This window comes from Chiloscyllium plagiosum, chromosome 6 (assembly GCF_004010195.1).
Source record: "Chiloscyllium plagiosum isolate BGI_BamShark_2017 chromosome 6, ASM401019v2, whole genome shotgun sequence".
Classification (NCBI taxonomy): Eukaryota; Metazoa; Chordata; class Chondrichthyes; order Orectolobiformes; family Hemiscylliidae; genus Chiloscyllium; species Chiloscyllium plagiosum.
The window spans coordinates 56,783,943-56,810,829 of record NC_057715.1 but is presented as its reverse complement, the minus strand read 5'-3'; the positions used below and the strand labels follow the sequence as shown (position 1 = coordinate 56,810,829).

Sequence of the window (26,887 nt, the reverse complement as noted above, 5' to 3'; positions counted from 1 at the left end):
TATCAGAAAGATGTTGTGAAACTTGAAAGGGTTCAGAAAAGATTTACAAGGACATTGCCAGGTTTGGAGGATCTGAGCTACAGGGAGAGGCTGAACAGGCTGGGCTGTTTTCCCTGGAGCGTCGGAGGCTGAGGGGTGACCTTATAGAGGTTTACAAAATTATGAGGGGCATGGATAGGATAAATAGATAAACTCTTTTCCCTGGGATCAGGGAGTCCAGAACTAAAGAGCATAGGTTTAGGGGAAAGATATAAAAGAGACCTAAGGGGCAACGTTTTCACGCAGAGGGTGATACGTGTATGGAATGAGCTGCCAGAGGAAGTGGTGGAGGCTGGTACAATTGCAACATTTAAAAGGCATTTGGATGGGTATATGAATAGGAAGGGTTCGGAGGGATATGGGCCGGGTGCTGGCAGGTGGGACTAGATTGGGTTGGGATATCTGGTCGACATGGACAGGTTGGACCAAAGGGTCTGTTTCCATGCTGTACATCTCCATGACTCTATGACTCTAATTCAGTTTCTGATCAATGCTAAACCCCAGGATGTTGATAGAGAGGGATTCAGCTATGATAACAGTATTGAATGTCAAGGGAAAATGGTTAAATTCTTATTGGATATTGCCATTGCCTGGCACAAATTGTTACTTGTCACTTGTTGAGATCTTTCTGCATTTGGACAGGGATTGTTTTGGTATCTGATGAGTTGTGAATGGTGTTAAATGTTGTGTAATTATCAGAGAACATCTTTATATCTGACCTTAGGATGGAAGGAAGGTCTTTAAGAAGCAGCTGAAGATGGTCCTAGCACACTGCCCTGAGGAACTCCTGCAGAGATGTCCTGGAGCTGAGAGGATTGACCTCCAATAACCACAACCAACTTCCTTTGTGCCAGGTATGACTAACCAGTGACAGTTTTTCTCTGGGAAATATTTGTGGAATCTTGTCTCCAGTGAGTTGTTTAGTTATCCACTGCCATTCAGAACTGGGCATAGCAGTTCAGCAATGTGGGAACCTGCGTTCCACAAAGATAAGTGCCACCATTTTCTCTCTTGCCTCACTCTCACAGAGTCACTACTCACTTTAACTAAATTACTGCACATGCCTCTCATTAAGGCCTATGAATAATAACTTTCATTATTGCATGCATCATATCCACACAGTGGCTGTCAGCTACCTCATTCTCCCAAAATACTAACCCATCTAGTCCTCTGCATTTCCAACTCACTCACTAGGAACACTCATTCTTAACTGGCATCAGCTTTTATCCAACAACTAATTCCCTCTCTTGTGGGTACGACCAGCTCCCAGTAAAGCTCTGTCCTGAGGCAGCCAGCACTAAAGACCCTCATCTCCACTTCCTCATGTGAAGAGGAAGCCACTATTCCCTCAAAGGATGCAGCATCAAGGCTTTCACCTGCACCCTTCTCCAGCTCAAAGACTTTCACCTCAGTGTTTACTCAGGAGCACAATCTGGTGAGAGCATCACCTACACATCTGCACAGTTGCTCAAGGAAGAAATGTTCCATGTCTGTGACACTTCAAGGATTGCTGGAGAGTAGGTACCTGTTTAGCTGCAGGAAGATGAGTCCCTATTCTTGGCATCAGTGACTTAGTCAAAGTTCAGAAACAGCCACAGGAACATCAGACAGGTTTGTTAGAGGCTCTTAGAAAGCCTATTAAAGGATGGAGGAATTCACCAACATTATCAAACATGCTGGCTGCCTCTAAGAACAGGCTGATTCCCATTATGGAGATCCAGATCCAGGATTTTGTGTAAGACAGGTGCATGGACCTGCACACCATCATTATAGGCATTGATACACAACAACAGTGGCATGGTGAGAGTGAAGGATGTGGGGCAATACAGTGGCTCAGAGCTTAGCACTGCTGCCTCACAGTGACAGGGACCCATGTTCAATTTACAACCCTGAGTGACTCTGTGTGGAGTTTGTATATTCTCCCCATGTCTGCATGTGTTTCCTCCAGGTGCTCTGGTTTCCTCCCACAGTTCAAAGATGTACAGGTTAGGTGAATTGGCCAGGCTAAATTGTCCATTGTGTCCAGGGATGTGCAGGTTAGGTAGATTAATCATGGGACATGAAAGGTTACAGGAATATGGTAGGAGGGTGAGTCTGTATGAGATGCTCTTCAGAGGGTCATCTGTGAGCTTGTTGGGCTGATTGGCCTGTTTGGAAACTGTAGGGATTCTATGAATCACATTCCAAGTACCCCTTCCTCTCAGGTGACCAGTTGTTATCAGCATGCACCAATTAGTAGACCTCAGAAGCTTCCCCCTTAGGACTCTCCACAGATGCCTGGCCCTTCCCCTTCTCCTTGCTTATGATTGCATAGCCTGTAGGTGTCCAAGCCAAGGAGAATAAGCCTGAATCTGAGCAAGGCACTCTCAGCAGGCTTTGGCCATCAAAGCCTAAATGGTCTTTGTCGCTGTCAGAATGAGTGAGAGATGAACACCTCTTCACGTGTCCCAAAGGTGAAAGAAGTTGTAATGAGCATGTATTGCTCATCTTTGACAAATGACGAACTCCTTGACTGCAGAAAGCATCAGGCATCGTGCAAGTCACAGAGGCTAGCAGCCTTCAAGTAACTATAAAGTGAATAAGCACTAAGAAGATGCATCCTAACTAAATGCATGACTTGTATGTTTGTTTTGGTATGTAACGTGGCAGAGGAGTGCAAGTCATCGGTACAATCAGTTCTGCTAGAATGCATATTTCTTCAACACAAATTGGCTTTAACACCATTGAAGGATATAAAGCATTATTTGTAGAACATGAACTTTCCTTACCTGTATTGGCTATAGTGCAATTCTGGCCCCATTAGTTTAAAAGGTGCGGTATTGCGTGATCTTCATGGTGCATGAGATTGCACAAAAATGGAACTATCATGTTATATCAAAACAAATTGTATTCCAGAGTTCCAAAATAAGGTCTTGACTGGCTGAAGGAGTTGAGAGTTGGTCTGAAAGCAGCCATGGTCATAGAATCATACAGCACAGCAGATGGTGATATGAATCTGGTGGCTTTGCTGTTGTTGACTTGCATGAAGGAAGGGTAAAAGAGGATTGTGTCCATGGAATATGCATATTGCCAGATATTCACTCTGACGTTCATGTCAGGAATTTACGATAACTAGACTCTCTGAGAAGGAAAGGCAATTTGGAAGCTACGTAGAAATGAAGAAATTTTGATTTTTAAGGGGATGCAAATGCACCAGTCATCAGCAAGATTCTGAACTCGAGATAATTAGAAATAACTTTTCCCTGATATTGACTTGCTGGGTTTTTCATTTTTACTTGCATTTTCTCACCTTATTTTGCCCTTATCCATACCTCTCAAGGAAGCAGAAATTCCACCCTCTCTTTTTTCTTGAAAATACAGAATTGATATGAGTTTGTTCTGAAACATAAGTATTGAGTATCACAGTTTTAGCTGTTCCATAGTCAGAAGACTGTTCATGCTAATCGTTTCCCTACTAAGATATTCTGCAAAAGAATGATCCTTTATTCTGGACACAAATTACCATTTAGCTCTTTTTACACTGATTTTAAGCGCAAGGTAAATATTCCTAGTCAAATCAAAATTCAGGGAATGAATTGAAATCATTGTCCAATCTGCCAGTCATTCCCAGTTCAAGTAAACAAAGCCTTTACCCAAATCCCGCTGCCTAATTTACTTCTCTCTTCAAAGCTTTCATTTCTATTCTCTCTTCATTTGTTAATTTTCCTTCCTGGAATTTAATATCAAGCTTCCATATCTCTAGTTCTTTTGCCATTTCATACTTCATCTGCACTAAATCCTTCTTAACTCCATCGTTGATTTATCTAGATTCACTTCCAAATGTTATGCTATTTCTGTTTCTTTTGACCCCTGCATTAAACTGTACCTTTATGACAGATGATTGCAGGGCACCTTGGGGTTGCCCTTCACTTCAGGCTGCCCTTTTTTTCAGGGCACATCTTCACTTTGCATTGCCATCACAATTTGATTAAACTTGCACTTCTCAATTCTGGACTTGCTGGAAAATTTCTTGTATTTTTACATTTTATGGAATAAAGTGAAGCTGGGTTTTTAGTAATGTACCACCTGCGTTATTACTGCTAAACATCTTCACTGTCCATAAAAGTTTTGTGTGGAATCTTCCCAGCCCCTGAACAACAAAGCATCAGCAAATCAGTTAGAAAGATAGAGTAAGATTTGCAGAAATGAGATTCTCAACAAGAAGAAAAGGTCTGATTTTCCAACCAAGTCTTGATCCATGAGACAAAAATCTCATTAGTGAATAGCCAGAGGCCTATTTAAAACCATTTGTATTAACATGCTATTGTTACGCAACCTCACCTTATTGATATGTAAGTTCCCAATCTCCAACCATCAGATTCAAACTAGACTGTTGGTCATCAGTCACTAATATCTCAGAGCAAATTCAATAGGCAGTGATTGCCCACACACCCAGCCATGGGCATTGGCATCGGACAGTACCAGCCTCACCATCCCTTTATGGAACATCCCTGATCCACTTACAATTATAGCTGTCCATATTAGTGCAGCTTCTTGGAGTGCACAGTCTTCTTTCATTGCAATACACTTGCCAGGACATTTTGTAGGCAGGGACAGGCACCAAACTCATTGATTGGAATGTAGGAAATAGGCTTTAAAAATTGCGCCATGCCAGAAATCCCAGGAGATTCCCACAGTAGTGAGTACCTTCGCCTGTAGCAAGAAGGAAGGTAGGACAAGAGGGGTACCATAGAGGTGGTGTACAAGGGTAATGAATCATGGTTCGAGAATAGCATGAGAAATCATCTGAGGGCTTGTAGAGAGAAATACCAAAATTGATACTTATTGATTTCTGGGAATGTTCAGCCTTATTTTTCTGTCCATTCTGATTTTCTTTTAAAATGTGGAATCAATCAATTTTATCTGTATGTTACCTTTTAAATTCAATCATAATCATTATTTTTATATTCTAAAATGTACATAAAAATTGAAGAATATTAAATATCTTGTTTAATGTGTGAATACTTCAATGTCATTGGCTGCTTAACTTGCTCACTAACATCAATGCTGCTGCACTTATTACCAGATTTACAGTAAGTTTCTAAGAGGGTTGTGACAGTGTGGGATATGGGCCAAAATCAGTCCTGGGCATCAACTCAATGAAAGGTAAAAACAATGACTGCAAATGCTGGAAACCAGATTCTGGATTAGAGGTGCTGAAAAAGCACAGCAGTTCAGGCAGCATCCAAGGAGCAGTAAAATCCCCACCCTTTTCTGCCTTCCGCAAAGACAGTTTCCCTCCGTGACTACCTGGTCAGGTCCATGCCCCCCTACAACCAACCCGCCCTTCCGTCCTGGCACCTTCCCCTGCCACTGCAGGAATTGCAAAACCTGCGCCCACACCTCCTCCCTCACCTCCATCAAGGCCCTAAAGGAGCCTTCCACATCCATCAAAGTTTTACCTGCACATCCACCAATATCATTTATTGTATCCGTTGCTCCCGATGTGGTCTCCTCTACACTGGGGAGGCTGGACGCCTCCTCACAGAACACTTTAGGGAACATCTCTGGGACACCCGCACCAATCAACCACACCGCCCTGTGGCCCAACATTTCAACTCCCCTCCCACTCTGCCAAGGACATGAAGGTCCTGGGCCTCCTTCACCGCTACTCCCTCACCACCACGCCTGGAGGAAGAACGCCTCATCTTCCGCCTCGGAACACTTCAACCCCAGGGCACCAATGTGGCTCTGCCTGTATTCCTGATGAAGGGCTTTTGCCTGAAACTTCGATTTTACTGCTCCTCGGATGCTGCCTGAACTGCTGTGCTTTTCCAGCACCTCTAATCCAGAATGACTCAATGAAAGTCAAGAGGAGGTTACAAGGAGCCACTGTTTTGACAGGGAAGTTGAGGAAGTCAACTTACAGGAGAAACCATGCCACAGAGACTCCCTGGTTAGTATCAAACACACTTCATAGAATTCCTACAGTGTGGAAACAAGCATTTGGCCCAACAAGTCCACACCGATCTTCCGAAGAGTATCCCATCCAGACCCATTCCCCTACCCTATAACTTTACATTTCCCCTGACTAACGCACCTAACCTACACATGCCTGGACACTGGGCAATTTAGCATGGCAAATCCACCTAACTTGCACATCTTTAGGTTGTGGGAGGAAACCAGAGCACCCGGAGAAAACTCACGCAGATGTGAGGAGAATGTACAAACTCCACACAGTTGCCTAGGGTGGAAAGAACCTGGGACCCTGGTGCTGTGAGGCATCAGTGCTAACCACTGAGCAACCTCTTGTTTCATCACTGACGAAATTTCAGGTGAAAGTTTGGTCAGATTTTGATACTGATAAACTTATTATTTGTTCATGTTTCTGCAGCTAAACCTATATAGTCTCGAAGTTACTAATTTGGAACAAGCAGTACAAAAAGTTGAACAGGACAATCTAAAAATTTTGAGTCAACTGTTTGATTGCCAGATCAGTGACCTTAATGAATGCAGGTAATTTTGACATCTCTTACCTTCTCAATATACTATTAACAGATCTGTACAGTCTTAATTTTAATACTTAAATGCTATTCTTAATGTTTATTATACCTGCTATATTGCCTTTTTAATGCATTGGTATCGGCTGTAATTAAGATTTGAGTGAATGGATTTACCAAGTTATAAATTCTTGCTATAAACCCAAAATATTAGTAGTAATACTCAAAATAATATACAAGTTACCCTTTTAGCAAAATTTTATGGAGAAATTTTATTTTTGGTAAGATGTAACTCCATTCTATATTATGCCAACTGTGCCATATTTTTGAAAGTGTCAGAAAAGACACAGCCGGTAAAATCACATGGTTTTGTTTCCCACCTGACAGATGCAAAATCATTTGTTTCATACAATGTGCAGAACCTGCTGCCCTCTCTAGTAGCATGTTTGGAAGCAGGAAGAGCATTTAGTAGGGTAGCAACTCCACCCCAATTAATTATGGGATGGGAAGGCTCTTATCATCCTTCACCATCCCACCAATTGAAACCCTCAGGTAACAACCAGTGACCACATCAGGGGCTCAAATGCTTCTGCTTTTAATAATCAAGCTGCAGGTTTGTCATGTGGTATGCACAACAAGTTAATCTGTATTGGCTGTTTGTCTGAGTGGCAGCATGGCCCTCACTCAAAGGCATTCCATTCCAGATTAAAGGAATGCAAAATTCCTCCCATCATTACTTTAGTGTGGCCTGTCTGGATCCCTCCATAATCTTGTCTGTTCAGTAGGTACTTGTCCTGGAGTTAGCCAGTGCATATAAAATATACTGAGAAAGATTCCTGCTAGCCTTTGATTGGACAATGATACTCTGTTGCAGAGACCCCCTGCCTCAAGAGTTTTGATCCTGTGCTATGGACTAGGCCAGATCACTTAAAACATTCTTAAGCAGGCAACCCAGACTGTAACTTTGCTATTTGTTTTGGTAAATGTACAATGAAAATTATCCAGAGTAAGTTAGCTAGTTTGACTACCATGTTTTAAAATAGCCAACAATTTATTCACAAAATTACAAAATGAAACACAAAGAACAGAATATAGAATACCCACAGAACAGTCCACCCAAACTAGACTTAATTATGTTGTTCTTAAAAATAACTGCAATAATCCCAATAAACGAACCCCTTAAACACAGTAAAAATGAAACAGGGGCTTACAGGTTGAAGTTAGAAGGGTAGAAGAGAGAGTCTAGCAGCCTGTTTCCACACAGCCCACTGCTGCACTGTCCCAGAAGCCTCAGCTGCCAGGACTGACCATTCCCCTTTCAGTATACAGGTTACTTTTAAAACATGAAAGCCTGAAGTCTAAAGACTCATTTGCTTACGTATACACAAAAAGCTTCTCAGTAAACCCTTTCATCTCTGTACCACTTCAGCCGATTCAGAGCCTGGGCTGTTTTATGACCCCTCTGAAAAACATCAAGGACACAGTATCCTTGAGAAGGAACAGCTTTCTGACACCTGTGGAAAGGTCTGCCGATGACCTGTCATGCGCCTAGTTGACTCTGGATTCATTAGGCCTTCCCCAAAGAAGACAACGTATGTGATTACCAGCTCTCCAGTCATCAGATAAGACTCATGTCACCACAAATTGATCCTATATGATAATTCAATGATTCTTTATTTCCAATGGTCATAGAAACCTGTTCAAAATTCGTGCAGCTGGGTCCAAGAGCCAAGATGGTGGGATATTGGAAGAAGAATTAGCTAAATTAGCGTTCAGAGGTGAACCTTCAGGTAATAATAAGAAATAAAATTGTAAATCACATAGGAATTCTTTATTTCAGTTTACAATATTTTATATATTTCTGCATTGTTAAATAATACTCATGTTTCTGTAATACTACATTTTATAGAACATAGAACAGGCCCTTCAGCCTACGATGTTGTGCCAACCATTGATCCTCATGTATGCACCCTCAAATTTCTGTGACCATATGCATGTCCAGGAGTCTCTTAAATGTCCCCAATGACCCTGCCTCCACAACTGCTGCTGGCAATGCATTCCATGCTCTCACAACTCTCTGTGTAAAGAACCCGCCTCTGACATCCCCTCTATACTTTCCTCCAACCAGCTTAAAACTATGACCCCTCGTGTTAGTCATTTCTGCCCTGGGAAATAGTCTCTGGCTATCAACTCTATCTATGCCTCTCATTATCTTGTATATCTCAATTAGGTCCTCTCTTCTCCTCCTTTTCTCCAATGAAAAATGTCCGAGCTCAGTCAACCTCTCCTCATAAGATAAGCCCTCCAGTCCAGGCAGCATCCTGGTAACGTCACGTGCGCACGTGTCCCTCCAACACACATGCACGATCCAATAGTGCGTCCTTCCAAATGCCTGTGTGCGAGTGACCTTCAAACACACACACACACACCCCTCAAACACACACGTGTCCCTCAAACACGTGCACATCCCTCAGACACGCATAATCCCTCAGACACATGCACATATAAACTATAAGATTAAATATATGACATTGGTTAGTAATTAACAATGGACAGATCATTTGACATTGAATTCACATCATTTGAGTTACTTTATTCAAGTAATTATGTGCAGTGATTTAGGATAATACAGATTGTTTTTATTCATTAATGGGATGTGGACGTCACTGGCAAAGGCCAGAATTTATTGCTGATCTCTATTTACTTTGGAGAAGATGTGTTGAGGTACCTTCTTAAACCTCTGCTGTCCTTTGGGTTTAGGTATATCCATAATGCTGTTAGGAAGGGAGTTCCAGGATTTTGATCCACAATGGGAAAGGAACTGTGATATGGTCCCCTCAGGTTTGGTTGGTGTTGGAGGGAGCAGATGGTTCCCATGGATCTTATGTCTTTGTCCTTTTAGGTGATAGAGTTTGGCAGTTAGAGAAGCCTGTGTGAATTGCTATGGATTTAACCAATAGCTGGAGATTATTCAACACAAAATGCTTGGTGATTATAAAACAGTTATATACTTCTGTCCTTTCCAGATGCCCTGTTGATCCCATCATTCTAGGATACCCTTGTCTCCTGCAGGTTTAGGAAAAGGGGGAACTAAAAAGTTGAGGAAAAGCTCCAACTAAAAGGGAATCAAAGATCTAAAATGATGAAAAACCATTTATCAAAAGGTCTGCAAATGGGCCTATAATTCAGAAATTGAAATCGAGCTGAAACTACCCCTTAATGGTCATGCCCAATTTGTGACAGAGGCAGTGAAGCCTTGCTAGAAAGTACCACGCCTCAAGGCCTCTTCACTACTTTTCTTGATCAATCCATGCTGCAACCAGAAGAGCAAATTCCTGTTGGAGCCAATGAAAAGGCATTGTTTTACAAGCAGTGGTCTATACCCTTGCTTCTTCATTGACTGAAAGATAAAGTCTAATGTTACTATTGGGATGTGAGCATGTTTCTCTGCTTTTTGAACAAAACAATAATATGACAATTGTCATCTTCCAAACCACCCAGAATTCAGGAAATTTTCTATAGACATTTATATACCATAAGGTCAGAGTAGATCCAATTGATAACAATTCTTACATTCAGTTTCAATCACAATTACTACAATAGTGAAACGGTGTTCACTAGTCTATCGAGCAGGACCTGGATAAAATGGAAGCTTGGGGCAGACAAATGACAAGAGATATTTGCACAAATGTATCATGTCAACATCATTACAAACAGGAGAAAGGCAAGTCATCTATCCTCAACCTTCATGACATCATCAACATACTGGGGGTTACCATTGACAACAAGTTCAAATTGACCAGTCATATCAGCACAGTAGCTGTAACAGTAGGGCAGAGGCTGCATATTCTGTCACAATATAATTCACCTTCTGAACCTTAAACCTTACTTACCATCTAAAAGAACGATTACCTATATATTGATGCAGTCACATTAACATTCTATCTAGAATAGAGCAATCTGCTACCATTAGAAACAGTGTCCAATGCATTGCTTTACAAGTATCACCATATTTTAAAGAAATTACTTATAGATATGTAAGACTTGAACAAGCAGCCACCAAAGGAGCAGAAAAACAACAAAAGACTAGGAAGTGAGCATGTCAAGACATAAAGTGATGTGAGAGAGAATCTAAATCCCAGTCACTGTGGTTGGGTAGTAGAGGGTAGTAGTAGTTGGTCACAGAGGAACCTGAAAAAGGGGAAAAACCTTAAAACCAATTTTCTGGACTATAATGAGGCAATGGAATTTGGCAATGATGCAAGTGAGCTGAGACACTCTGACTGAGTTGCAACACATTGAGGTTAGAACTGGCAAGCAGAGCATGAAAAGATCAAACCATGAGGTGAAAGAGTTAAAAAAAACACTACTTAGATTGATAGGTAAGAATGAGTGTTCTACACCAATTGGTGCTCTGACTATGCAGAATGAGCAAGTAAATCATAATTGTAATAAAGCAAGTGGTGGTGCATTTTGCAGACTAAGAGGCCAGCTACCCCTTGGAAAATAAAACTACAACATATATGCATGAAGATATCTTGGTGTCCTGAAAAGCAAATCATTAAAAAGCAATGCAGCGGGGATCCAAAATGGCAGTGATCTAGGAAGATCGCATTGCAGAGCTCTGCACCGCATCGCAAGTCCTAACCCACCCTACCCAGACCAAGACGATATTCTGGGACTCTGGAAAGGTTGTGGAGTCCCAGGAAACTGTTAGAGAGCAACTTACCTCGATTTTCACTGTCCAGGGATACCGAAGAAGGGAGCAGGTATGTCTGAGGTCAGGCCTGGGCCCAGCCTGCAGGATCCTCAGACTTGATTTCCTACCAGGTCCTGGTAAAGGAGCTCACGAAATCTTGCAAGATATTGAGCAAGCAGATAGAGGAGAAGCTGGCCCCCATCGCTATCATGCTATAGAAGCATGAACAGCAGCTGGGAGACCTAAAGGAAAGGACAGATGAGGTAGGACACAGAGCCACAGTGGTGGAAGCTGATACTGGTTCCTCCAAGCATAGGATCCAGGCCCTGGAGATGCATGTCTGTAATTTGCTTGACCAGGTTGATGACTTCGATAACAGGGCCAGGAGAAAAAATATTTGGATTGTCAGTCTGCCGGAGGCTAAGGAGGGTGAGCGGCTGGTGGAATTTATTGAGGACTGGTTGGCGAAATTCCTTAACTTGGAGGCTAGAATGAGAAGCTTCAAGATTGAGAGGGCTCACTGGGTCACAGCACGGAGGTCAGGTCTGAACCACTGTCCTCGTCCTATCTTGGTGCGGTTTCATCACTATAGAGATGAGGAGAGAATCGAGGAAGCTTCCAGAATCCAAAGAAAGGATCTGAAGGCCCTAGTTTACGAGGGCTCTAAGATCATGTTCTTCCAGGACTTTTCAGCGGCGGTGATCTGAAAAAGAACTCCTATGACAGCATCAAGAAAAGACTGAGGGAGTTCAGGATCCAGTACTCTCTGGGGTATCCAGCAGTGTTTCAGATCACCTTAGATGGATCTGTATATCTCTTTGACACATCGGAGGAGGCAAGAGACTTTGTGGACAAAGTAACTTAATGTAAACAATTTTGTATGTACAAATAATAGTGCTGTTTGGGTACATCTCTATGACTCTATGTCTCTACTTTTCACTTAAAAAAAAAAGGAGCAAGTCCAGTCAGCGATTTCTTTTTTTTATTATTGGTAATAATCTGGTCTAAACTATGCTCAGGGGCGGTTTAGATGTGTACTTTCTATTTCTAGGTTAAGTTATACCAAAATATGGATGGGGTGCTCACCTATTGTTTTCTTTCAAATTTTCTTTGTTCACATTGTTATTTCAAGGTGTATTTTCTTACTTTTCTGCTTGTGTTTGTGGTACGGCTCTAGCTAGGAGGAGAGAAAATGGTTGGGATGGCTAAATGCCTACTTACGGGCAGTTTATGCCTGGTTCAGGTATTTAAATGCTCTGGCTGCAGTATTGGCAGTGGGATGGGAAGTTGGGTTTTGGGATGTATAGATGCCCCCTTTGGGCAGGGGGTGAGTTCCCCTCTTCAGCGCCATTGGTGCTGTATATGTTGGGTTTGTTTGTTGTATATAGTCTTTGATAGCTTTGTGGGTTTGTTTAACTGTAGTGGTTTTAATTTATGCAGTTTTTATGTTCGATGGATCTCCCGACACTAAGGCTCAGTGGTTTGTAATTCGAGTTCCTCCTCTCTGGAATCTAAATGTTACTGCAGAAGGTTATGGCTAATGACTTGATTAAATAGTGTACCTGGAACATCAAGGGGAGTCACTCACCAATTAAGAGGAAAAAGGTACTCTCGGGTCTTAGAAAGGAAAGGGTGGATAATGCTTTATTACAGGAGACACATTTGAATGATAAGGAACATTTGAAACTACAGCAGAATGGCTTTGATTGGATTTACTTTTCATCTTTTAATACCAGAAGTAGGGAACTGCTATATTGGTTAGGAGGAATCTCCCATTTAAGTTACTAGAGTGTATTAAAGACACCCACAGGAGGTTTGTAATCCTCAAAACCCTGATAAACGGGGAAGAATATGGTGTTTTAAATGTTTACTGCCCTCCAGCCATCCCTACAAATTTCTGGTAGATGTGTTCTCCAAATTGATCAGTCTGGAGTCCCGGCATATCATTATAGGGGGAGATTTTAATTGTACTATGGATCCCACAGCCAACAGGTTGCCCGAAGGCCCCCAGATACCCTTTCTACAAATTAAACAATTAGTGGATTTATGCATGGAGTTAGGGTTGGTGGACGTCTGGATGCGTATCTACCCTACTAGCAGGGATCTTACAGATTTTTTCTAATCCACACAGATGTCACACCAGGATTGATTTTTTTCTGACCCCTGTGGCAACCCTAGATTTGGTGGCATCTTGTGCAATTGGTAATGTTACCATCTCCAATCATGTTCCAGTGTACCTGTTGGTTAAGATTAAAGACGCTATAGTGGGTCTGAGGCACTGGCGAATGGATCCCTTTATCCTTAAAGATAATAAGTTTGTGGAGTACTTCTCTAAGGAATTTAGAGCTTTCCCAGACATTAATTCAGGCTTGGTTAGTAGCCCATCCGTCTTTTGGGAAACTGCCAAAGCCAATGCCAGGGGGCTAGTTATTCCTTCTACTAGGAAGTGGTAGAAGGGTGAGCAGCAACGTCTCCTCGGAGCATGGTTGAAGGCAGCCGAGAAGGCTTACTTTGACAGGCCCTCGTCTCCCGCCATCTCTAACAGAGGCCAAAATTTTGTTTATTCTTTAAAAAGGAAGGTCCCGGAGGACTGTGCTTCTTACAGGCCCATTTCACTCTTAAATGTTGACTTTAAAATCCTCTCTAAGACTCTTGTGTTAAGGCTGTAAACTGTGTTACCTTCTATTGTTAAAGAGGACCAGCCAGGCTTCATAAAGAGCTGCAGACCTTCCAATAATGTTAGTAGGCTGCTTAATATAATTCAAACATATCAATAACAGTCAATATAGGGATTGGTGATTTCTCTAGATGCAGAGAAGGCATTTGACTGAGTTGAGTGGCAGTACCTTTTTTTTTCTTGAGCGGTTTGGCTTGGGCAAAGCTCTTATAAGATGGGTAAAGATTCTCCACAGTGACCCTGTTGCTGCGGTCATTACCTTTGAGGTACGATCAAACAATTTTAGCATTTTTAGGGGCAGCCGACATGACTGTCCCCTTTCGCCATTGTTTTTTACATTGGTGATTGAACCATTGAAGGAAGCCATTCATAGGGATCCCAATATATCAGCTCCAGCAGTGGGGTCAAAATTACACAAGATTTTGTTGTGCGTGCATGATGTTCTCATTTTTTTTGTCAAATCCAGCAGTTTCAGTACCTCGTCTGTTACAATGCATCAGCTTGTTTGGCACCTTTTCTGGGTACAAGATTAATTTTGCAAAAATCAGAGGCTGTGCCATTGGGTGGTCTTACGAAGGTGCTAGGTCTTGAGGGCAAATCTTGATTCCCATTTAAGTGGTCACAGAGGGGTTTTATGTATTTGGGCATATTCATCACTCTAGTTCTTGATTGGTTGTTTAAAGCTAATTTTGTTCAATTATTTGACCAAATCAAACAAGACTTTCAAAGATGGGAGGTGCTTCCGGTCTCATGGTTAGGTTGGATAGCTCTTATGAAGATTCTTCCTTGTTTGTTGGACCCTATACGGATGCTTCCCCCGATTTTCAATAAACAATCGTTCAGGAGACTGAATGGCTGGTTCAGCTCTTTTAATTGGCATCTTAAGTGGCCCCTCATTAAATTAGCTAAATTAGCTAAATTGCAATTGCCTTACAGTCTAGGGGGAGTGGATCTCCCGGACATTAAAAACTATCAACCAAGTTTGCTTTTATCTTACATGAGTGATTGGGCTTGTGGGGATCTGTTTCAATAGGGTTAGACATTGAAACGTCTCAGGCAAAGCGCCCTCTTACTAGTTGACTTGTTCCTCAGGCAGCTGAGGAAATTTGGCATGACGGCAAATACCCTTGCCAATAGATGCACCATCGAGAGCATTCTCTCTGGATGTATCGCTCCCTGGTATGGCAACTGTACCATTCAAGATTGGACACAGTTACAGAGAGTAGTGAACGCAGCCTGGACAATCACAAAGGCCAACCTCCCATCTATAGAATCCATCTACCAGGCCCGCTATCAAGGCAAGTGCTGCCAGCATTCTCAAAGATCCATTCCGCCATGGCAATGTTTTTCTACAGCCATCAAGGTGAAGGTACAGAAGCCTGAACACACGCCGGTTTCAAAACAGTTTCTATCCTACTGTTGTTAGAATACTGAATGGACTCACAAACTCTTAACATTTGCCTGTACCTGTGTTTTTGTATTTGCTGTTGTTTACCTATTATTTACTTATCTAGCTACTTAACTATGTGACCTGCCTGTATTGCTCGCAAGACAAAGCTTTTCCCTGTTCCTTGGTACATGTGACAATAAATTCTATTCAATTCAATTCAGAACGTGGGAGAGAGAAGTGTGTTGAGGTCTCTTCAGAGGCATGGGAAGATATTTGGGAAAACACAAGAAAGATATCAATTTGCAATAGGACCCATGTTTTACAGTTGAAGATTCTCCACAGAATCCACTTGACTCCAGATCGTTTATCAAAATTTAAACCAGGGGTATCTTCAACATAACCCAAGTGTAAAGTTAGTATGGGCTCTCTTACCCATTGTCTCTAGTCCTGTGGTTGGCATCAAACATACTGGAGTGCTATGGTGGGTGCAATGGAGGGGACTTTAGATGTAAGAGTGGAGAAGGACTCTACCTCTCTTCTTCTTGGCCTGCCCAATGTAATCCCTGTAGATGCACATAAGAAACAACTTTTCATCATCCTCAATTTCTGTGCAAGAAAGAATATCTTGTTAGGGTGGGTGTCTGAAAATCCCTGGGCTTGTTGCATTAGAGGAAGATTGTTATGGAGCATCTAATAAGGGCTTTTATATAGCAGTAACGGTTGTGCTTTATGATTCCATTATCCAGACAGGGGGATCTGCGAATGTAAGTGAAAATTAATGCTCTCGCTATTCAAGAGTTAGTGTTTTGTTTTGCTGAGCTGTAATATTATTCAAAGTTTGGGAGAATAATATTATTATTTATCAGGTTGTTGTTAGTATTTAGTTAAGTAGTTAATTTGGGTTTTTAAAATATATTTTTATATATATTCATACATTTGTACTTGAGAGCGGTTTGGGTTTTTTAACTTTTTTTGCGTTCTTTCTTTGTATTGTTTCGTATTTGTTGTAATATTAAAAAATCTATTTTTCAATAAAAATATTTTTTTTAAAAATCAATGCAGCTTCATAAAATCATTATATTACAACAAAGCACTTGAGTTCATTTCTAGAGGAATACAATTCAGAAGTAGAGAATTTAGAACTTTGGTTAGATCATGAATAATGCTGTGCACACTTCTGGTTTCAATATGTCATCAAAGGATAAGCAATCACTGAGGTAAGTGCAAAAGAGTTTTACATGGATGATAACAGAACTTAGAAGTGCAGCTATTAGGACTGTTTGGACAGGGTTCATGCTCTTTCTTTCATTAAAATGAAAATGCTGAAAAATGGTGGACAGAAACAGTGGTGTTTCTGCTCAATGGAACAATTAAAATACAGTGGTTAAAGAGTCATGAAAGGCTTCAGTAGCCCAGCTTCATTGAAGCCAAAGGTTCACTTGATGCCAAACTGCCACCAACTAGCTTAACAAGACCAAGCATTCAACGTGTGATCTCTAATTGCAAAAGTCAGCTACTCACTACATTAAGCCAATCATCTCAAGTTTCAGGCAATCAGTTTTTGGATTGTAATAAGAGTTTTATTTTTAAACAGATGCCCTTGTGGAAATCCATGATGCTAGCTACAACCTACCAAAACTCAAGAGTGCAACATTGCTTGCATCAGAGAAGAAAGTTTCATCAATGCAACCGTATTTTAAAGAGGAAATGACAGAAAGTGATGATAAACCGCAGTTCCAACTGGGCAAGTCTGTATCACAAAATCTCACCTACTTGTTGCAGGAAGATGAAAAATACTTTAAGGTTAGTTAAGTGAAATTGAAAGAAAGTATTAAAATCTTTGGTTGTTACCCACAATACTGTTCAATAATAGGTCATGTATGAAGATACAGAATGAAGTTCAGTGTTATTATTTGTAAAATTGTATTTTTATAGCTATAAATGTATTGGAAAACTTATCAAATATACATTTATATAAAGATAATGGTGCAATGATGTATGTTCCCTTTTAATTTAATATTGTTCAGACACATGTTGTCATGTTAAATAGAGTCCTGGCTAAAGTGTAAATCCTGATAATTATTGGAGTCCAGTTCCAAAATTAAGTAATGGTAAACAAAACAAAATGTTTTGAAATTTCACTGTCAACAATGATCTCCCACTTTCCTTCAGAGACTTCCTTATGGCAGCACCATTAGGTAATCTTATTATGCTACTATTTATTAGGTTTTCACAAAGTAATATGCCTTAGTAGAGAACAATTCTTTTATAAATTAACTCTATGTTTGAAGTACTAAAACATGTAAATCAAAATCAGAGCAAATTAGAAACTTTACACGTTTAGACACTCTTACAATGTAGTCTATGATAAAATTGCTCTTGCAAGCATACCGTAGTCATAATGTTTTGAAGTTTAAAGAAACAATTCGTTCTGCTATAATGCACATTTCAGCAACACAAATTCGCTGTAACACGATTGATGAATTGGGGATGCTGTTCTAAAGCATGAACTTTTAAAACATATATTGGCTATAATGTGATTACATCACCAACACTTAAAGTGCTGTTTCTAAAGTGTGATTTTTCTATAAAGTGGGGTTGCACAAGAATGGAACCACCATGTTATAGAAGAACTGACTACACATGAATTGATATTTTAGAAGTATCTGGAATTGTTTATTCCCTTTCTTTAATTTGCTGGTTTTTGAGGAATTAAAAGTTGGGAACAATTGTAACCACTTCATTACACAGCAGAATAAGATTACATGCAAGATTTCTGAATCACATTTGGCCGTCCAAATCCTAGCCTTCAATTTTTTGGTATTTTTTTAAAAATCTAATCAATAGGCCCATTTTTCTTCTAGATCAGATTTTTTTTCTTCTCCTTCAGGGCAATACAATTCTCTTTTCCTTGTGATAGCTGTTGATAAGTCTCATTATTTAAAAAACAGCTGAGTAGAACTGAGAAGCCTGCAATGTCAGAACAAAAGAACAAAGAACAATACAGCACAGGAACAGGGCCCTCCAAGCCTCCGTTGCCATATTTTGCCCTTCCATACTAAAACTGTCTTCACTTTCAAGATCTATATCCCTCTATTCCCTTCCTATTCCTCTATCCAACTCAGTGCTTCTTGAATGCTGCTTATTGTGTCTGCTTCCACCTTCTCCTCCTTTGGATTCTAGCATCTGCAGGGTTTTTTTTGTCTCCACCATCTCCTCTGGCAAAGCTCTCCACCCTTTGTGTGAAAAACTTAACTTGCACCTGTTTTAAACTTCCCTCCCCCCACCCCGCACCTTGAACCTGTGTCCTCTAGTAACTGACCCCTCTACCCTTGGAAAAAGCCTATGCTTTCCACTCTATCCACGCCATTCACAATCTTATAAACTTCTTTTAGGTCACCCTTCAACCTCCTGCGTTCCAGTGAAAACAAACCCAATCTAACCAACCTTTCTTCATAGATAAGATCCCCCATACCGAGCAACATTCTGGTAAACCTTTTCTGAAACTTCTCCAAAGTATCCGCATCCTTCAGGTAGTGTGGTGACCAGAACTGTACACAATATTCCTAGTGTGGTTTAACTAATAAAGCTGCAGCATAACTTGCCTCTTCTTATACTCAATGACCCTGCCAATGAAGGCAAGCATTCCATAAGCCTTTTTTTAACTACCTTATCTACCTGCATTGCCACCTTCAGTGATCTGTAGCCTTGAACACCAAGATCCCTCTGCATATCAATACTCCCAAGGGTTCTGCCATTCACTGAATAGTTTCCACCCTTACTTGACCTTCCAAAATGCATCACCTCACATTTGTCTGGATTTAACTCCATTTGCCATCTCTCTGCCTATGCCTCCAAGTGATCTTTCTCCTGCTGTGTCCTCTGACAATCTTCCTCACTATCCGCAAGTCCACCAATCATTGTATCGTCCACAATCTTACTACTCAGACCAGCTACATTTTCCTGCAATTTGTTTATGTAAATCATAAACAGCAGAGGTCCCAGCACTGATCCCTGTGGAACACCACTAGCCACAGCCCTCCATTCTGAAAAGCATCCTTCCACTGCTACCCTCTGTCTCCTATGACTGACCCATGTTCTGTATCCATCTTGCTAGTTCACCCCGATAACATGTGACTTCACCTTCTGTGCCAGTCTGCTATGAGGGACCTTGTCAAAGGTTTTACTGAAGTCCATGTAGACAACGTCAGGCACTTTTTCCTCTTCAATCGTTATCATCATATTTTCAAAAAACTCAATCACGTTAGTGAGGCACAACTCCCCCACACAAAACCATCTATCACTAAAACTATAAGTCCATTTGCTTCTAAATTCATATCGATCTTGTCCCTGAGAATCTTTTCTAATAATTTCCCAACTACTGACGTGAGGCTCATAGGCCTATAATTTTCAGGAATGTCCCTGCTACCCTTCTTAAACAATGGGACAGCATTGGCTATTCTCCAGTCTCCTGGGACCTTACCTGTGGCCAAAGAGAATACAAAGATATCTGTCAATGCTCCAGCAATTTGTTTCCTTGCCTCCCTCAAAATTCTGGGATATTTATGTCAAATTTGTATAAACATTTATATCTGTGATGCATCAAAAGTATTTTAAAAGAACAAGTGTAGATTTCATGTACATTCACTTCTATAAAACTAGTTATTTCCATTGAAAGGAAAATTTAATATCAAACCAATAATTTGTACATTTATAGCTACAATTGGTATTTATGTAACATCTCGTACAGAAAATATCCCAGGCAGTTAATGTAAGTGAAAGCTACTTGGCCAAATTGAGAATATTGGAAAGGCCAACTACAGGCTTTGTTGAAAAGATGTTTTCTTTTTAATCAGATGGAAAGTGTAGTAATAGAATGGTTTGGAAAAGAATCCTGGCAAATGAGGCCATCACCTACACTCTGCACAGGAAATGTGAAAAAGTAAAATTAAAGGACATAAAACTTAGCTGAGCATGCAGAGATTGTGTGGGGAAGGGAACTAAAATTTTCAGTTCAGTATGTTCAAGAATTAATGGAGCCAATCCAGATCAGAGATGGGATTAGATTAGATTACAGTGTGGAAACAGGCCCTTCGGCCCAACAAGTCCACACCAACCCGCCGAAGCGAAACCCACCCATACCCCTACATTTACCCCTTACCTAACACTACGGGCAATTAGTATGGCCAATTCACCTGACCCTGTATATCTTTGGATGGTGGGAGGAAACCGGAGCACCCGGATGAAACCCACGCAGACACGGGGAGAATGTGCAAACTCCACACAGTCAGTCGCCTGAGGCGGGAATTGAACCTGGGTCTCTGGCGCTGTGAGGCAGCATGTAGGGTATCAAAATTTCTTCAGAATGGCAAGAGTGAACTGGAGACCAGAAAAATGCATAGTAGTAACAAAAGTGTAGGCAAAGATTTTATTCGTGGTGGTGTGGTGTTAGATCTGGAATTAAACTGCAGGGATGGATAGCATTTAATGGATAGCATGTGGGTCAGTTAAAAGTTTTGCATGGCTTAGTACAGCACATGACCAGGGAAGCAGGTGAAGCTGATGACAAATTTGCAGAGTTTACAGTGGGAGCGAACACAATGTAAGTTGGGAAGAAGCCATTCAGATAAGGAAATGTTCAACTTATTTGCATGTTGTGTTAAAGACAGTGTGGCCAAAGTGGTCACAGGATGTATATATATTGAGGGCTGCCGATGCTGTTATTGAGGACATAGAGGCAAGAGTGGAAATGGAGATGACTGTAAAATAAAGAAAAGCAATTGCTGGATCATGTTGTTAATTATTTACTATTGCAGAGCTAGGAATGTAATCATACAAGTACATTTTGATAAATATTATATTGCTTATGGTCAGTGATGTCAAATATTGTGGAGAGCTTGAAGGGTGACAGTGCCAAAGCCAGGGTAATTTCAACACTATAATGCTGATGAAACCAGGCCTGAAGATTCAAACAATTTTGGAGAAGACACAGATGTGTGTTTGAGACTTATCTAAGGAATTCTAAGATGAAAAAGATATTTTAAACCCAGAATCTATTGTAAATTCATTTTGTACTGTCCACCAGCTGTAAGAAAAATGTGAAGTAAACCTTTTTCCTGGTAGGATGCACAAATTTTCAAAGTCGGTGACTTCAGTAGATTGAATTTTAATCCCGTTAGTACATCATATCTATTAAAAAGGATGTGATAAACGGACACTTGTACAATGATGATCTGATTGGGATAGAGTCAATATGGATTTGTGTTTGACAAATACAGTTTTTGAGGATGTTACTGACTGGAATTGGATTTTCATAAAGGTCTAAATCCTGGAACTCACTTCTGAACAGTACCATGGATGTATTTGCACCAATGGGCAATAGCAATTGAAGACAGTTAGGTACATTTAAGAGCAGTTCAGGATATACAACAAATGCTGACTTTGCCAAAGTCATTCACATTTCATGAACAAATTTAAAAGAAGTTTGATTTTAAATTTTTTCTCCTAGTTTGCAAATCTTTTGACAACATTGCTCTTTTCCCCTCTCTATAACCATCTCAAGTTATACAACTGCCTGAGCTCAGTGATTCTTGCCCATCTCTGATTTCAATCACTCCACCATACCTTTAGCTGCATAGACCCTAGTCTTCGGAATTTCCTCCACAAACTTCTCTTCTTCTCTCACCTACCTTTTCAACCAACTTTTGATCATGTGACCAAATATTTTCTGTGTGACCCAATGTTCAAAATAGTTTTTGAAAGCTCTTTAGGTCATTTTATTTCCTTAAAAATATGCAAGGTTTTATTACAATATAATTGTGTAAAAATTTGCAATTTGCTTTTCAGTATTTTGATTGTGGTGCCTTGGAACAGAAGCTGTTGCACGTCGAGGGCCGAGCCATGCCTCTTGAAGACATCGCGCAACTTCCCAGTCAAGGAAAGAAAAATGAAGAAACAAAATCAAATGAAGTAGCGATGGTATGGCCTGTTACTGGTACAATGCTCAGATCAGCTATATTATAGTTATTAAAACTCTTGCCCTTTGAAGCATTAGTAGATGTAGAGTGGATTATTTCAAATCAAAGACTACTGTGGTTGCAAGTTTTTTATGGTTTAGTTTACTTGCTTTTCATCTCCTCCATCCAACTATCCTGAAAACAGTGATGAATAGTTCCATGCACCAGCAGTATTCAGGTATCTCACCCAAGTTTTTTTCTTAATGTACCCAAAAACAATTACAATTATCTATTTAGATTTAAGATAACTAAATGCAGAACAGAAATTATTCTCAGCAATTTGCTACATACATGAGGATATTTGGAGCAACTGAATATCAATTACCTTGTTTACTTTGATAGGAAATCATTCTGTAACTGAAGCAACTATTTAATATTCTATATTTAAACCTTGGAATGAGGCTTTATAATTGGGGTCAGTTGGTGCAGTTGCAGAATGGCTAGTTTGTGATGCAAAATGATGCCAACAGCATGGGTTCAATTTCCTACCAGCTGGAATTACCTGGAAGGTCCTACTTTTTTGACTTTGCCCCTCATTTAAGGCATGGTGACCCACAGGTTAACCACCAGTCATCTCTCTGATGAAAGAGAACCCTATGGAACTATGGTGACCTCACCTCAATTAAACCTTTACTCAAATTTAAAGATGTTATGCAAGCTCCTTCAAAACAGCTGAGAAAGAATTACATATTTCTTAACTCCCCCCACCACCACCACCCACAAAAGGGAGGCAGAGTTTTTAGAAATTGTCTTGTATTCTTCGGTGGATGGCCAACGTGGGGCATCACCAAACTGTTCCTTTAATCCCGTAGGATCTCTGTAGGAATAAAGGATACCATGCCTTTTACCTGGTCTGAAAACAGCTAAAAATTCAAGTCACAAAAGTGCAATTATTTAATTAGTTTAAGTATAAATCATGACTAAGAATCATGCAATTCAAAGTAAGGTACTCTGTATTCATAAATCAATGTGTTAAAATAAACATATTAGAAATCAGTATACCAAATTTTCATTCGCTTTTAGAAAATGTAAGCTATTGAGAGACTGAGAAGGCAGACAACACACAGTGTAGGAAACCACTTCAGAAGCCTGACCAATAAAACATGCAGAGCTAAAGGTTTAACTAACACAGGAGGAGACCAAAAGCTTGCTCAATGATGTGAATTTTAAGGCGTGTCTTAAAGAAGCATAGGGAGGTGGACCATATTTTGAGAGGGAACTTTGGACCACAGCTGAAATTATGACCATCAGCAGTAATGTGAAAATTACAGAAGAAGTTGGGGGAGGTCACAGCAAAGCAGGAGGTGATCATCAGAAAAGTGTGGCAGTGTGAGGTGTTGGAAAATGAAATATAAAAAGAAAGAGAAATTACTTTCAAACCCATGCTCAGTTATCTGCATATTATGCAATGCAGAGTAATGCCAACATTTTAGGTTCATTTCCCACACTCTCCTTCTCAACCTCTCCCCTAGCCTGAAGTGTGACCTACCACCAACTGTCATCTATGAGAGCACAGCTGACAGGACTATGGCAACTTCTGCATTACTATCAAATCATGTAATTATAGTATGAAGAATGTTTGTAAATTGATACATTAAGCAGTCCGAATATGTATTTTGGTAGATGCATTACAAAAATTCTGCTCATCTATCTTTTTTTCATGGGATGCAGACACTGCAGGCAAGGGCCTGTATTTGTTGATCATCCCTAATTATTCTTGAACTGGATAGTTTGCTTAGCCCTTGAGAGTCACATTGCTTTAAGTCTGGAGTCACATGTAGGCAAAACACACAATGATGGCAAATTTCTTTTCCTTAAAAGGGCACAGAAGCTTGGGTTTAGAGCTTAGTCAAGGAATTTATATGACCACTAGAGAGGAGGTCAGTTAGCTCAGTTGACTGAATGGCTGGTTTGCAACACTGCTACCAGCAGCATGGGTTCAATCCCCAGACCAGCTGAGGCTACCATGAAGAATTCTCCTTCTTAACCTGGTCCCTCACCTGAGACAATGGTGACCCTTGGGTTAAACCACTGCCAGTCACCTCTCTTTAATGAGAGAGCAGCCTTATAGTCTGGTCAGACTGTAGAGACTTTACCTTTTACTAAAGAAAATGATTCTGGAAAACATGATTGAAAATATTCTAAGAAATAAGAATCCATATTAAATAAAATCAAAATTCATCGAATAATAGATGCAATGACAAAAAAAAAATCTCCTTTCCTCCTTCACTCAATAATCCAAAGGTAAGACTGGACCATAGGCAGACAATGATGGAAGCAACAGGACTCAGCATTAATTTTCCCCACAGAATAGACTTGGAAAGAAATCATTTTCAATTATTATTTGAGCATATGTTGATTCTCAAGATTGACCTCTGCCAAATTTCATTCTGTGGGAAGTTGAATGATTATTTGCATGTGAAAAATACGAAGCAATTCATTTGCAAATAGGAAACTCCTGCCCTTCTCAGAGTTTGCATGTTCACAAAACATGGGATGGCATATGAATATTTTCTACTTCAGCATTACTAGATAAAAAGTTACATTGACAGAAAATGTCTCATGATACAACGTGCTCTGTAAATTTTTCATTGTCAAATAAAACAATTTACAAATTGAAGCAAATGTTCTGTGTTAAATCAGTCCATTTTCAGGTAGCTGGAAGGAGCATATTTATATCTGCTTAGAACACAGTTCAATATTAACTCCTGGTCCTGCTGCCACAATAGTAGAAGAGGGTGGTGGGAGTCAATTTCCTCATGTGTGACCAACATTCTTATAGCCAATAAGACAAAACAACATCTCAAGCCACATGTTGACATGTGCTCAGATAAAATTTGGCATTGATCCTGAAACTGAAATTTGATGGCGGGATTAAAAGCTTAATCAAAGACGTGGGGAGACACATAAAAATGATGAGAAATGCAGTGACTGAGTTTATCACAGAGCCTTGGCTAAGATAGTTTGGGTTGAAATCTCATTTCGGAGGAAAATAGGATGTCCAGGTTGTGAGCAGTTTAGTTCAGATTGAAACAGTGGCTAGGGAGGAATGAGAGAGTGGAGGTACAGAGCAAGTTAATTATGGAAACTGAAGACAAAAGCTTCATCACAGTGTTCAGTGATTAATTTAAATAAAGATTTACCTTCACTGAGCCTGGATGGCTGACAACACAATTCATGCAAGGGAAGAGAGCGATGATGATATAAAGCTAAGTGCCATCTGTGTGTGTGCATACTGTGAGCATATCTTCAGAAACATTCACCAAAGTTATGTCAAAGAGACAGATCTACAGCACAGAAAAAAGGCCCTACAGTCCATCAAGTCTGCAGTGGTCAAAAACAAACATTGAGCTATTCTAATCCCAATCCCAGGTAGATGCAGGGATGAGAAATTTATACATTTTAACACATTTCTAACCTCTAAAAAATAGAATTCCAGCTATATTTTGCTACCCTCCACCTGCTCCAGGTGGGGGATTTGGAGGAGCTGGAAAGTGTGGTGCTGGAAAAGCACAGCAGGTCAGGCAGCATCTGAGGAGCAAGAAAATCAATGTTTCAGGCAAAGGCCCTTCATCAGGAATGAGGCTGTGAGCCTTGGAGATGGAGAGATAAATAGGAGGAGGTTGGGGCTAGGAGGAAGGTAGCTGAGAGTAGGTGGGTATAAAGGTGATAGGTCGGAGGGGAGGGTGGAGCAGATAGGTGGGAAGGTAGGTGGACAGGTGGGACAGGTCATGAGGGTGGTGCTGAGTTGAAAGGTGGGAACTGGCATAAGGTGGAGAAGACGGGAAATGAGGAAACTGGTGAAATCCGCATTGATTCCATGGGGTTGGAGGGTCCCGAGGCAGAAGATGAGGTGTTCTTCCTCCAGGGGTCAGGTGGTAAGGGTGTGGTGATGGAAGAGATCCAGGACCTGCATGCTCTTGGCAGAGTGGGAGGGGAAGTTGAAGTGTTCAGCCACGGGGCGGTGGGGTTGGTTGGTGAGAATGTCCCGGCGATGTTCCCTAAAGCGCTCTGCAAGGAGGCATCCAGCCTCCCCAGTGTAGAGGAGACCGCAACGGAAGCAACGGATACAATAAATGATGTGTGGAAGTGCAGGTGAAACTTTGACGGATGTGGAAGACTCCTTTGGAGCTTTGGATGGAGGTGAGGGGTAGGTGTGGGCGCAGGTTTTGCAATTCCTGTGGTGGCAGGGGAAGGTGCCGGGAGGGAAAGGTGGGTTGTTTGGAGGTGTGGACCTGACGAGGAAGTCGTGGAGGGAACGGTCTTTACTGAAAGCAGATAGGGGTGGGGAGAGAAATGTATCTCTGGTGGTGGGTCCTTTTGTAGGTGGCAGAAATGGCAGAGGAAGATGATGCGATGTATACAGAGGTTGGTGGGATTGTAGGTGAGGACCAGGGGATTCTGTCCCTGTTGCGGTTGAAGGGGTGAGGTTACTCCTCATCGGGTCCACGCCCTCCCCCAACAACCCACCCTCCCCTCTCGGCACCTTGCCCTGCCACCGCAGGATTTGCAAAACCTGCGCCCACACCTCCCCCCTCACCTCCATCCAAGGCCCCAAAGGAGCCTTCCACATCTGTCAAAGTTTCA

General features: G+C 40.9%; 1 protein-coding gene across 3 annotated transcripts in view; it reads left to right on the top strand.

The window, feature by feature from the left end:
- ccdc83 (coiled-coil domain containing 83) overlaps positions 1-24,870 on the top strand; it is a 73,887-nt gene extending 49,017 nt beyond the window's left edge. For all 3 annotated transcript variants that reach the window (XM_043691605.1, XM_043691603.1, XM_043691604.1), the window contains 4 exons: positions 6,413-6,534; positions 8,211-8,308; positions 16,879-17,087; positions 22,131-24,870. In XM_043691605.1, the coding sequence (XP_043547540.1) occupies positions 6,413-6,534; positions 8,211-8,308; positions 16,879-17,087; positions 22,131-22,307 (606 nt within the window). In that variant the 3' untranslated portion in view covers positions 22,308-24,870. The remainder of the gene's footprint in view (positions 1-6,412; positions 6,535-8,210; positions 8,309-16,878; positions 17,088-22,130) is intronic.
- The last annotated feature ends 2,017 nt before the right edge of the window (positions 24,871-26,887 follow it).